General features: G+C 47.0%; 1 protein-coding gene across 1 annotated transcript in view; it reads left to right on the top strand.

The window, feature by feature from the left end:
• LOC309808841 (forkhead-associated domain-containing protein 1-like) overlaps window positions 1-14,189 on the top strand; it is a gene marked incomplete at both ends in the record, with an annotated part of 99,491 nt that overhangs the window by 54,012 nt on the left and 31,290 nt on the right. The window contains 4 exons of the mRNA XM_082629413.1: window positions 5,172-5,295; window positions 8,958-9,088; window positions 11,347-11,436; window positions 12,464-12,568. Coding sequence (XP_082485539.1) covers window positions 5,172-5,295; window positions 8,958-9,088; window positions 11,347-11,436; window positions 12,464-12,568 — 450 coding nt within the window. The remainder of the gene's footprint in view (window positions 1-5,171; window positions 5,296-8,957; window positions 9,089-11,346; window positions 11,437-12,463; window positions 12,569-14,189) is intronic.

The raw sequence follows: 14,189 nt of genomic DNA, 5'->3' as shown, positions 1-14,189 counted from the left end.
GATGAATTGAGAGATTGGGATTTACATGTATACACTGATGTGTATAAAATGGGTGACTAATAAGAAAAGTATAAATAAATAAATAAACATTTAAAAAAAGAGAGAGAGAGAAAAAAAAAAAACCGTAGTCAGTGCTTGGGGGCCTTTGTTCTCTTGTGCTCTGTTTACTGTCTTTCCCTTCTGTAACCGATTCTAGGTACACAGTTTCAGTCCTAGAAATGGTGCTCTAGAAAGGACACAGATTGTGTATGGTGAACCTAGGAGATTCTAGCAGGAAACTGTAAGCTCCATGAAGGCAAAGGTTGGGCCCAGTAACCTTCTAGAACTCTGTTAGGACTGTGGCTGTTTGTTTGTTCTTTATTCATCCATCCGTCCATTAATCCAAAGAAATATTTTGGGGGGCCTATCCTGTGCCATGCCCTCTTCCAGGCTCTGAGAATTCAGCAGAGAACAAGACAGACATGATCCTTCCCCCTGTTATGCTCTAGTGAGGGAGACAGAATAAACAAGTCAACAAATACATGCTCTAATATTTAAATGAACTCATGACTCTCCTTCAAACCTGGTTTTCAAAAAACAATGAAAGTAACAGGTCCTATAGGAATTATTAGTGCAAACAGCTACCTTGACATGTAGCTGACACATTAATGAGCATCTTTTTCTTGAACTGAACCCAATTTTGCTGAAATATTCCTTTCAGTTATTCTCCCATTTCAGAGCTTTCCTGAGAAAATGACATGTCTTTTTCAGGTACATGGACGAGGCTGAATTATTCCCACATACCTTTTTTTTTTTTTGGCCGTACCACGCGGCTTGCAGGATCTTAGTTCCCTGACCAGGGATCAAACCCAGGCCTCCAGCAGTGGAAGCACAGAGTCCTAACCACTGGACTGCCAGGGAATTCCCCACATACCTTTTTTTAAATAATTGAAATATATTTGACATAGAATATTATATAATTTCCACATAGCTTTGAATATCTGCCGGTCCCAATTTGAGTTTTATTTAAAGTGGCTGCCGATATCTGGGGGAAAAAATGTTTTTTTACAAAGAAATTATCTAGAAATAATTACACTGATGCATCATGCTGTTGCCACCCCTACCCCTGGAGCTTCACTTATAACTGAAGAAGAATATTTTATAGCAAGGCATATATGAACCCGAGGCTCCATTGGTTTGAACTCAAATCGAGTTTCATCCACTGACATTTTAGTTTCTTAAGTATTCTACTGCCTGCAGAGCATTCCACCAGAAGTGTAAGCCACATGGCAGGTTGATTTATGGTTCTGATTACTTTATGTGTTTTCCCTGGTCCCCGAAGGTGTGTGCATAATGATTTGCTCTCAGAGATCTTCGATCCGCTACAATATCACTAGAAAATTCTTACCTCCATGTGCTCTTATACGCCTGTGCTAATTAGAAGCCAAATTATCATCCTGAAACAATCACTCCTCCTAGCACTCTTAACTTTCTTATGATTCAGTGCCCATTTTATTACACAGCTTAACAGACATTAAACATCTTGGAATTTATGCCATTACAAACAATATGGATATTTACTTTGATAGTAAAAGTATCAAAGAGGTTTGAAGACTCTTTGGAGTTTTCCAGCAATCCGAAATCCTAAAACTCTGACACTCAGATTGAAATATTTTCAATCTGTCAAAACCACTGGAGTCTTAGAGGGGAACGTATGTTTTCCCTTCTGGAAGTTTGTCTCTGTGTGTTCTATCTCTGGTATCATGCAAATAAAAGCATTAAGCTGAGAAGAGCTTACAAACACTTTCAGTGTTCCAAGGACCTTTTATGGAAAAGTTGTAGTTCCCCCCAACAGAGAAAAGTAAGATGTGAAAGAATTTTTTCACTCAAAGTTTCCAAAGCACAAACATGCAAAAGTATAGCCTTGGGGAGAGTGGGGGTCAGAGTGACCTGTGTCCCCGCAACTTCTAGCATAGACCCCCCCCAATAATGTCTCAGGTGCCCCAGGGAAAAAGTAAGTGTAACTGCCCCAAATGTCCTAGACTCTGAACCATGATGGTGTATGAAACGAGTCAGAAAACTTGTGAGACCTTGACGGTTCTGTTAATTCTACCAGAGTAATAATGACAAGATTTCCAAGGATACAAACCAAGACCAAAGGCTGTGAGCGCCATCTGGTGGCCATATCAGCACGCCCGAACTCCATTACCTGGGCATGCCCACCACCTCCCCCCAATCTTTTTTTTTTTTTTTTTTTTTTTTTAGTGTGATGCCCGCAACCTGGTCTGATGGTAAACAGGGAAATTCCTGTATTTCTTCTTTTGGAGGGATTATTTTTATTTAAGATACTGAATCTCTATTTACTCTTATAACAGTTATTTTTAATTTAATGCACGTTTTTAAGTTTAAAAAGGGAGCTGCTTCTACGAAAAATGCTAAGAAATTATAGTGGGGCTAGCCAAGAGACATGGGAAAAATAGTGAAAGTGGTATATGAATGACTGAAGTTTAGGAACTCTCTTCGGGTGGGGTTGCTAGAAAAAGTAAGGACACCCAGTTAAATTTGAATTTTAGAATTTCGTTTTAGTGTGTGTCCCAAATATTGCATGGGACACATTTGCACTAAAATATTATTCATTATCTGAAATCCTATTTTAAGTGAACATCCTTTTTTCCTCCCCTAAATCTGGCAACCTTACCTTAGGAGAACAAAGAAATTGCACCCAGGACTTCCCTGGTGGCACAGTGGTTAGGAATCCACCTGCCAGTGCAGGGGACACGGGCTCGAGCCCTGGTCGGGGAAGATCCCACATGCCGCGGAGCATCTAAGCCCGTGCGCCACAACTACTGAGTCCCTCGTGCCACAACTACTGAAGCCCGTGTACTTACAGCCCATGCTCTGCAACAAGAGAAGGCGCTGCAATAAGCCTGTGCACCGCAACAAAGACCCAACGCAACCAAAAATAAATAAATTTATTTTTAAAAAAAGAAAAGAAACTGCACCCTTCTCCTTGTCACTTCCATTTTGATCTATCAGAATAAGCTAGTGGGGCTTCCCTTGTGGTGCAGTGGTTGAGAGTCCGCTTGCCGATGCAGAGGACGCAGGTTCGTGCCCCGGTTCGGGAAGATCCCACATGCCGCAGAGCGGCTGGGCCCGTGGGCCATGGTCGCTGAGCCTGTGCGTCCGGAGCCTGCGCCCCACAACGGGAGAGGCCACAACAGTGAGAGGCCCGCGTACTGCAAAAAAAAAAAAAAAGAAAAGCAAAACAAGCTAGCTCTTGTCCTGTCTACGGATTGCGTGGCATTTATGCCCCAGTAAACGGGTCCCTGTGGGAGTACTGAGGCCTGACATCTGAAAAATCACAGGGCAAAGGCCCACAGTGCACCTTGAGGTGGGAAAGTCCTGGCCACTCAGAACAAGCAGTCTGGCCACATCAGACCGAGAGGGAGGGGGTTCTGGGCCCAGCTCTCTTTCCCGGCCTCTCGGGTACCTGCTCTGTGGAGGCCGAGGCCTGGCAGCTACTTTCGGGCCCTTACCAACGTTGCATTTGATGGAGAGCCTTCCGCACCCCACGTGTAGACCTAGACCCCTGGAGAGGGACCGGCCCTTGAGGGGGCTCTGATCCATGGATTTAGAGGGTGCTCACAGCAGCCATAGATAGAGCCGGCCTGTGGTGCTCCCACCCACGATTCCTGTATTTCCTCTTTTTTTTTTTTTTTTTTTTGTGGTACGCATGCCTCTCACTGTTGTGGTCTCTCCTAGTGCGGAGCACAGGCTCCGGACGCGCAGGCTCAGGGGCCATGGCTACGGGCCCAGCCGCTCCGCGGCGTGTGGGATCTTCCCAGACCGGGACATGAACACGTGTCCCCTGCATCAGCAGGCAGACTCTCAACCACTGCACCACCAAGGAAGCCCTTGTATTTCCTCTTAATAACAACCACACTGGCGTTTAAGTGAGCCTGGCAAGGCTTACAAATGCACACATAAAGATTACCAACTATCTTCCCCAGAGACGCACGAGGGAAGCTGAAGCTAAAACACCCCGTGAGGGCTTCCCTGGTGGCGCAGTGGTTGAGAGTCCGCCTGCCGATGCAGGGGACATGGGTTCGTGCCCCGGTCTGGGAAGATCCCACATGCCATGGAGCGGCTGGGCCCGTGAGCCATGGCCGCTGAGCCTGCGCGTCCGGAGCCTGTGCTCCACAAAGGGAGAGGCCACAACAGTGAGAGGCCCGCGTGCCGCAAAAAAAAAAAAAAAAAAAAAAAAGAAAACAAAAAAAACACCCCGTGGTAGGTAGAGGAGAGGACCGTCACAGCTCATCCCCCTGTGCCGTGTGCCAGGCATGATCTGAGCACTTGTACACATGTTAACTTATTAAAATACTTCTCACAATCCTATCAGGTTGGGACTACCATCACCCCGCATACAGACTGAACAAAAGGAAACAGAATATGGTGTCCTCCTTGTGTTCACAAAGCCCATTAACTGGCAGAGGCAGGACTTGAAGGCCACAGTCCGGCTCCCGAGTCCATGCCATGCTTTACAGCCTCCAACTTCTCACGCTCATTCCTAGAGCCACCTGGGAAGGAGGAACCAGGCAACTAAAGACTGGGTTTGAATCAGACTCCACGTCTGACCAGCCACGTGATGCCGAGCAGGGGGCCTCGCCTCTCTGAGTCTCAACCTGGCTCCCTTGCAAAATGGGCACATTAATGGGAACGTCAGCCTTCAGCAACGCTGTGACGAGTATCAGTGTAGCATGTGTGAACGGGCTTTGTAAACTTTGGAGTGTTCTGTGAGGTATAAACTACCCTCTATTCTCATTAGAGGGAATTCATTTCATAACCTGCTCCCGGCTCTTGAACTTTGCTGTGCATCCAGTCAGTGCTGGATGATCTGGAACCAACAGCTGGTCTATTTATGGCTGAAAATCCACAGGTCATAGGAAGACAGCAGCACTGGAGCCCCTGGGTGGCCACAAAGATAAGGTCCGTGTCTCGAGGACCGATGACATGGTGGTCACTGAAGGAACAGGCCCCCTCCTGCCCCTTCCACTAGTGACAACGGAAAACCTTGGTTTCCCCAACACCCCGATCCAAGATCAACCCGACTCTTTGCCCAACGTTGGAGAAGTACCGGCGTGTCCTGCAGGCCTGGCTGGCCCCCTCTGACTGTGTGTTGCCTCCTTCCACAGATCAGTGCCCTACAGCAAGGCTACAACCAGGTGCTGAGCCAGACCCTGTCTGAGAGAAACTTAGAAATCACCTCCCTGAAGCACGAGGCCGAGAACTTAAGGAGGGACGCCGCAATCACGTCAGGTGAGGCCCTTCTGCATTCAGGCCCCAGAGCTTCTGCCCTCCCCCTGCAGACATCACCAGTCAACCAGCACACCTGTGCCCGTGACCTGGGTGCAGCCTCAGGGATCACCCGTGTCGGTGCATTAGAGTTCTCCCTCAGTGGAGGTTTCTTGCCACCCAGTTCCGAGGGCAGGGCCTGGTAAATATTTGAGAGAATGGTATCTCTTGGCTACAAGGTCTCCTGAGCACTGGCCCCACCAGGGAGAACACAGGTCGCCTTGTGGCTTGGGTGGTTCCACAAAGCAGCCTGAGTGCAAACTAGAGCGTGGACAAAATGGGGTCACTCCTTTAAGGCACCCATGGTCTCACCCATTTCAGCCGAGTGCACTTGGGCCCAAGGGAAACCATTTTCTAATTTGATCAGAGGTGGTTCCCTGATAAAGGGCTTGGGTTGGGAGAGGGGCAGCCAACACACAGCTGTGGCTGAGCTTTGATTCCCTGGATTCCTTCATTGCTTCCACATGTTTCTTGAGCTCCTACTAGGTGTCAGGCCCCGTTCCAGGCTCCGGGGAGGGAGAGCCAAGCAAGACAGTCAGATTCCTGTACTCACAGATTTGGGAGGGGGTGACAGACAATAAAAGTAAAGGGATGAATAAACAAGCCCACTTCAGAGAGCAGTGCTGCTGTGGAGAAAATAAACTGTGTGTCGTGGTGGCCAGCGCTTCAAGCGGGGAGGCCAAGGGGGACCAGCTTAGTGGGTGTGCAACCATGGAACTCAGGTGGGACTTGAACCCGTGGGCTGGGACTCGAACCCACTCAGAACCCACTATCTTTTAATCGAGATCATGCATCTGGTCTCGGGACTTAATAAAGCTCAGGTTCTTTATGTCTCATGCAGAAAGAATTCAGTGAGAGACAAAGTAAGAAGTGGATTTCTTTAGAGAGAAACACACTCCACAGACAGAGTGTGGGCCATTTCAGAAGGCTAGAGACCCCCAAATATGGGGCAGTTAGTTTTTATGGGCTGGGTAATTTTATAGGCTAAAGAGTGGGAGGATTGGGACAACTCTAATATTTTGGGGAAGGGGCGGGGATTTCCAGGAATTGGGCCAACACCCACTTTTTTTTTTTTTTTTCCTGTACGCGGGCCTCTCACAGTTGTGGCCTCTCCCATTGCGGAGCACAGGCTCCGGACGTGCAGGCTCAGCAGCCATGGCTCACGGGCCCAGCCGCTACGCAGCATGTGGGATCTTCCCGGACCGGGGCACGAACCCGTGTCCCCTGCATCGGCAGGCGGACTCTCAACCACCGCGCCACCAGGGAAGCCCCACCACCCACTTTTTGACCTTTATGGTCAGCCTCGGAACAGTCCTGGTGCTGATGGGTGTGTCATTTCGCTCATGTGTTACAATGAGCCTGTAATGGGGCTCCAGTTCCCCTGGAACTCGAATCTTACGCCCCCTTGGACCTAGCCGATTCTAACCAGTTCATGTTGTATCCTCCACCGCTATGTCCTTCTTTTAGAGAGGACCTGTTTCAGGTGGGCAAGGACAAGCCAAGGGCAAGCGAGCCTGCGTGGAGTGAACAGGGGATTGTGGGGCTGGGCAGGGTCGGGGGGGTCTGGGTTTTTATTCCAAGGGTGTTGGGAATCCAGTGGAGGTTTTTAAGCAGAAACTGACATGTCTAGAGACCTGAAGAGGATGGGGCCACTCACAGACGAGGGGAGAGAGAGAAGCAGGTGACAGGGAGGAGGCAGTGAGCCTCGGAGGGGCACATCACTCTGAAAGCAGCCAGTGCGTAGCAGGAAACATGCCCACAGCTGTAGAAGCCAGGCATAGCATTGAGTCGCACGTGAATCCCCATCTCTGTATGAATCTGTGCTTTTCTTCTGCCTCACTCTGCAACTTAATCACACCCACACCCACCCCCTGCTGCCCCCAGGTCTCTGCTTATGCTCCTCCTCACTTGGGATGTCCTCAGATGTTTTCTGAGCACCTCCCGCAGGCTAGGTGCTGTTCTGGGCACCAGGAATGGAAGGATGAACTCGCTGGTCCTCACCTTCCTCCCGTATGTCGGCCAGTGAAACCTCATCCAAGCATCAAGCCTGTCTCAGATCCCACCTTCTCCGATCAGGGAGTCGGACAGGCCTGGGTTGGGATAACGCTTGAGATGGGCTGGACCCACTCAAAGTGTGGCAAGCCCCAGAGGGATTTCCAAGTAACTGAACTCTGTCCTGGAGGCAAAGCTCATTTTTAAAATGAAATTCTGGAGCATTTTGTGCTTTATTTCATAGACATTCTTGATTGATACCTACCACTAAAACTGGGCCTGATGTTCTTTCAAGAAAACAACCGTAGGAGATAACCCAATACCACTGCATTTATGCACCCTTCTTCCCACTTTTATTCAAAATGATACTACAATGCAAGAGGGAAGAGATATGGGGAGATATGTATATGCATAACTGATTCACTTGGTTATAAAGCAGAAACTAACACACCATTGTAAAGCAATTATACTCCAATAAAGATGTTAAAAAAATGATACTACAGTAATGGAGGAGTTATCTATTGCTGCATAACAAGTTACCCCAAAATGTAATGGATAAAACCCCAACCAATATTTATTATCTCCTCCAGTTTCTGTAGTTCAGGATTTGAGCGGGGGGTGACTTAGTTCTCATGAGTTGCAGGCAAGATGTCGGCTGGAGCATCAGTCATGTCATCTAAAGCCTCGGGGGGAGCCGGAGGATCCCCCTTCAGAATGGCTGCTCATGTGGCTATTGGCTGGAGGCCTTAGTCCCTCAGCACACATGCTTCTCTCTAGGGCTGCTTGAGTGTCGTCACGACACAGCAGTTGGCTTCCCCCAGAGTGAGTGATTGGAGAGAGAGCAAAGAGGAGGCCACAGTGTCTTTTATGACCCAGCCTGAGAGGAAACAGTCCGTCATTTCCACAGTATCATATTGGTGACCCATGGCAGCCCTATTCACGGTGGGAGGGGCTACACAGGGCATGAATTCTAGGTGGTAGGGATCATTGGGGCCATTTTGGAAGCTGGCTGCCGAGAAAAATAATAGGCGCCATGTAACAAACATAATTTAGCCACTTTGTGTTCTTGGGGCATACTGTCTCATTTGACCCTTACAATAACTCTGTGTGGGACAGACAGTGGGAGGTGAAATAGCTTGTCCAAGACCACGAAGCTAATAAGTGGTAGAGAGGGGTCCAAACTCAGAGGACTGAGAAACCAACCACCCACCCCATCAATAGTGTCCAGCAGTGCCCTCTGCCACACGCCCGTCTCCTGGCCTCTGGAGAAGAATTCCTGGACCTTCCCTGTGCTGGGCCTTTGTTCCCCAGGCCCATGGTGTGGCCTCTCCTCCCAGCTTTGCCTGGCCTGTGCCCACAAGAGGCCCCCAAAGGCTTCTCCTCTCGCTGGTGCTGACTGCCCCTCATTCTCACTGAAGCCTCAAACCCTGTTCCATGGACTTCGCTCTCATTCCCATTCCTGCTCTGGGACCCTTGGAAAAAGCCTCCCCAATTGTAGGCGGGCAGCGGTGGTGGCCTGGGCTTGGAAGGTCTTTTCCGAACATTGGCTGACAGCCATGGTGTTGCCAATAATCCTTCCTGCCTCTTTGACCTCCATGAGTCTTTTGTTTTGGTTTGGTTTGGTTCTTTTACAGAGATGGTGTCATCTTTGCAAAGAGACGCGTTAGTAAAGGATGGTCAAGTTCAACAATTACAACAGGAGGTGAATCAACTGAAAAGTGAGAACAAAGAAAAGGATCACCAGCTTGAAGCCCTCAGCTCCAGAGTGAGTGTCGGGTCATCAGCAAATTGTAGCTGCAAAAAGCAGACACAGTGGAGTCACATGACACACGGTGGTGAGATGAGGCCAGTGCCCAAGGACCCAGGGAGGGTAGCTGCTGGGCAGGTGGCCAAGTTCTCTGAAGCCTTTCAAAGGACAGCATGTATGTGGCTCAGAAGAAGCATAATAGATTTTAAAATCCAGCAAACATTTTCTAACCCCTATTATAAATGAGTTTGTTTAATCCCAGCAACAAACACACCTATGAGCATATACTGCCATTGCAAAGTTTAACATTAAACAGAATACGATCTCTCTGTGAGCAAGGATGACCACACGGCTGCATCGTGGTCCCAGCACCGCTGGTTCTCATAACTGTCTTCACAGCAGAACGTCTGAAGATCCAGATGCAAACACGCAGACGCTCATTCCTTCCTTAGACTCTAGTGTGTAGAATGTCTCTATGGAAGATGAACGTGGTAGGCAAGCAAAGAGCTTTTTACATGTAACTGACTATTTGCAAATCTTGCCTTCAATGCTAACTTTAGAATCCTGCCCCTATAGGATAAGATTTCTCAGTATTTGCATGATGTGCCTGTTTCTGTGAGTCAAGGTAAAACCTCAAAGCTTTCATCTCAGGTGGCAACTCAGAGATTCCCAGAGGCTACCCGATAGCTAGGTCTGCATGGGGGTGGGGTGAGAACAGATCTTGAGGTTCCAAGGAAAAGGCACAATAAGTAACACCTGGTACGTAGTACCATACCCAGTTTGGAGCTGGTGAAAGGCACTGCACGAGCTTTGGGATCAGACAGACCAGGGTCCAATCCCAGAGCTTTCTTTCATTGTAACTTATTTGGCCTCCATTTCCCCATCTGTGAAATGGGGATGACAAAATCGTTTTCTGAGAAGTGGGAGGCTGGTTTTAGTTGTGCTCTTCTGCCTCTGCCCTAGGTTGGCTGCCTGGCCAAGCCCTCTGCATTCGTTTCTCCCAAGCAGAGTGTCTTCCCAGGCATGTGCTATAGCTGTTTAATGTGGGGTCTGTGTGTGTGTGTGTGTGTGTGTGTGTGTGTGTGTGTGTTGGGGACGGGAAGGGGATGCAGAGCTGGTGCTAAGTAGAAGGAATCTGCAAAGACAGCACCTGCTTGGCTCTTCTACCTCCTGAAGTGCATTTGGATGATTTATGTCCCTGTTTCCCCTTCCTCGTTGACCTCGGAATGAGGTCCCTTCTCCTCTAGACTGTGCTGGCCAATAGCAGAAGGGCTCGTCACCACCAAGGGTACTGCTCTTGTGAACATTTGATATGCCTTTTTTTTTAAATGACATACATCATGTGTGTTAATTTTAGAAAAATAAGTAGATGACATTGAGAAGAAAAAATAAAAAGAGGAGAGGAAATGCTACCTTGAGAAATCAGTGTTAATATTTTCATGTATGTTCTTCCAGTCTTATTTCTATATATTGCCTAGAAATCAATCAATCAATCATTTTATAGTGAATTTATACTATGCACATTTTTAAAAATTTTAAATACTTACTATTTTCCCGTGCTAATAAATCAACGCTCTTATCATTCGTCTTAAAAGCTACATACTTTCTCCTGGATGTACCCAGTGTTATAAAGTGGTCTGCTGTTCTAAACAACACTTGGGTTGTTTCCTCTTTTTTTTTTTTTTTCTTCCACTGTTACGGACAATTCTGTGAAGAGCATCCTTGAAACTACAGATTTACTTATTTCTCCAGTCATTGTCCTTAAGGTACATTCCTAAAGTGGGAATTGCTGGGTCAAAAGAAGGCACATCCATCCTTATGCCCTTAATGCCTGTTGCCGAGCTGCCTTCGGGCAAGACAGCTCCGTTTACCCCTCCACACCAGTCGGGGCAGTTGTGTCTTTGAGACTCAACCTGCACAAAAGCCGTAAGATGGACCCGAGCTCACTGGCTCGGCCCCCTCCACCCTCACCGGTCACAGCGTGAAAACATCCCAATTCCTGCACCCTAAGTACCCAGACTCTGCACAGCTGGATTTCCCCTGCAGTGAAGTTTGCTAACTTTGAAGAGGAATTTAGACGCTCTATTCCTCAGAACTCATGAGAGGGGTGAACTGGGAAGGACTGCAGGATCCCGTGCTCCCATCACACAAATGGTCTTACCTCTCAGAATTCAGAGGTGTGATTGGGTTATACAGCAGGAAACACTCCTGGGCATGAACACAGGTACTTGGGACCCCCAGCCAAGCCCCCGTGGCCTTGTCCTTTTTCTCCACAGTGCTCAGTGCTGAAAGAAGAGTTACAGAAGGAAGATGCCCAGAAGGAGAACTGGGAAGCCCAAGAGAAAGAGTTAAAACTCTGCAAAACCGTGCGTTGAACCTCCTGACCCCTAGGTGTCCACTGAAAGCCTAGATTGTGACCTTGAGTGTTTTGGAGGGGTTCCTTGGCCCATTAGCTAGCACAAGCTCTGGGGCTTTCTGGGTGTCTGTCTGTTAATGTAGTCTCCTAATTCTTTGATTTGCTAGCCTCAAAGAGATGGGTGAAAAGACCATGGAAAACACACGCTCCCCAGATTTTCTGGGCAGTTGGCTCAAGGCCCCTCATCAGGATTCCCCTGGGGAAAGGGACGAGAGGTGGCCACCGTATGCTGCTAGAAATTCACCGTGGTCCCTACCCCTGGACTTGTGATGCCCAGACTTTCATGATCCACTGTCACAAGTTTTATCACGGCCCTGAACACTGTTATTAACACAACTCTTCTTGAAGTATTTTTGCTTAAATACATTCAATTTTACAACAATTCATAAAAACACAATAAAAAGCAAATGTATCACTGGCCTTGTATGGAAGGTGAACATAAAAATGAATACAATGAAAAGATGACCACTCAATGTAAATGTTCACCCCCTGTACCGGCCCGAACCCTCGTGCACATCACCAGGCATACGTTTTCCATCCGTTGGGAAGCCCGGTGCCTGGGACAGGGGGAGGAGACGTGTGTTCTTCTCTCTGGCAGGAGCACACTTCTCTGCCTCAAATGAGAAAAAAGAAAAATGTCATTGTTCTTTTCTTCCAAACTGTGCCCATTGTGTCTTCCAAACAGCCCTTATTTAGATTGAACTCAAAAATGTGCCCCAAGGAAAGAGATTCTAATGAGTGGATAGGTATCTTGTACTGTTTAATCCAGGATCCATGCTGATCTTCAAAAGAAAATCAAATTTTCCCTCACCCAGCCCTTTCATTGCATCCGTTGAAAGAAAGTCCACTTTGCCTCAAAGATGTGGAATTGTCCCCCAAGGGAAGGAATGAAGCGAATCCCAGACTAGGTTTCTGCCTTAATGAACCGGATGAAATGAGTTGTGAAGTTGACTTCCCTGTTGTTGGAACTCTTTCAGCAAATCCATGACATGGAAAAAGAAATGAGGAAGCTCAGGGTGGAGCTGAAAATGAGCAGTACCGAGCAGAGCCTGATCTCTATGACGCTGCGGGAAAAGAGCAAGGTATGGCAGGGACAGGTCGGCCTGGGAACCACTCTGGGGCAAGCACTCCACCTGCATCATCTCTGTTCATCCTCACAATGACCCCATGCGGTCTATACTGGTATTAACCCCACTTTACAGTCGGGAAAACTGAGGCTCACAGAGGTGAAGGAAGTTATCCAAGTTCACTTGCATAAAGTAGTTGTGGCAGAACTTGAATCCAGGTCTGCCTGACTCCAAAGCTCCTGTGTGTAACCACTACCCTAGACTGCCTTCAAATCTTAATTGTGAAATTATCTAAGAAAGAATTGATCCATTAAATCAAGTTTGCCAATGATGTTGATCCAACTTAAATTCTCATATTGATTTTTTTTGTCTTTTTGTTCCATCATTGAGAATGTTTTTAAAAATCTCAACATGTTTGTCATTTGTGTGTTTCTTCTTTTAATATGAACGATTTTTGCTTTATATATTTTGAGGCTGTGTTACTAGGTGCATATAAATTTAGAATCCTAATACTTCCTGTAGAGCAAAACTTTAGATCATCATGAAATGTCCCTTTTCATCTCTAGTAGTGTTTCTCCCTTAACGTCTCCTTTGTCATTCAGCTTCACCACTGGCTTTCTGTTTGTTAGAGTTTTCATGCCATATCTTTTTCATACATTCTCTGTCAATTTTTGTCTTAAGGTTTGGACATATGCCTTCCAAATAGCGTATCATTTTTACAAAATCCAGTTTGACAATTTTGACTTTTAGTCCATTTATATTATGTAATTACTCATGTACTGGGGTTTAAATCTATCTTCTTGCTCAATACCAGATGTACCATCTGTGGTATGTTCCTTTTTCTCTCCTTTCTTGCCTCCTTCTGAGTGGATGGTTTTCTCTTATTCCACTTTCCCCCTCTATTAGCTTGGAAATATTTCACTTTTTTACTATTCTTTTAGTAATAGTAAGACAATAGCTTTCATCCTTGACTCACCAAAATCACACATTAATTAAGTTTTTCACTCTTCTACTATTCTCTTAGTAGTCATCCTGAAGACTATAATGTGCATTCTTTTTTTTTTTTTTTTTTTGCGGTACATGGGCCTTTCACTGTTATGGCCTCTTCGGTTGCGGAGCACAGGCTCTGGACGCACAGGCTCAGCGGTCATGGCTCACAGGCCCAGCCGCTCTGCAGCATGTGGGATCCTCCTGGACCGGGACACGAACCCATGTCCCCTGCATCGGCAGGCGGACTCTCCACCACTGCACCACCAGGGAAGCCCTGCATTCTTAACTTACCAAGAGGCAATAGTAGTTGATAATTATGCCCTTCTCCTTGACAGTGCAGTGAGTTTCAAACACCTTAACTTCACTTACCCCCTCCAGATTTATAAGCCATTGCTGTCATTTTCTAAACTCCTCTTGATAGTTAATACCCCACAAGACATGATTAGTGTTTTGCTATAGTCAGTATTATATCCACACATTACCCTTACTGTTGCTTGTCTTTTCTGCATCTCTGATCACCCACCTGGGTTCATTTTTCTTGTGTCTGAAGAATACCCTTTAATGTTTTCCCTCATTGTGGCTCTGCTGATGACAAATTCTCAAATGTGCCTGTGTGTCTGTCTGGAGATGTATATTTAACCTCCAT

Source organism: Mesoplodon mirus (assembly GCF_964341445.2).
Source record: "Mesoplodon mirus genome assembly, chromosome: 7".
Classification (NCBI taxonomy): domain Eukaryota; kingdom Metazoa; phylum Chordata; class Mammalia; order Artiodactyla; family Ziphiidae; genus Mesoplodon; species Mesoplodon mirus.
This window is presented reverse-complemented; position numbering and strand designations above follow the sequence as displayed.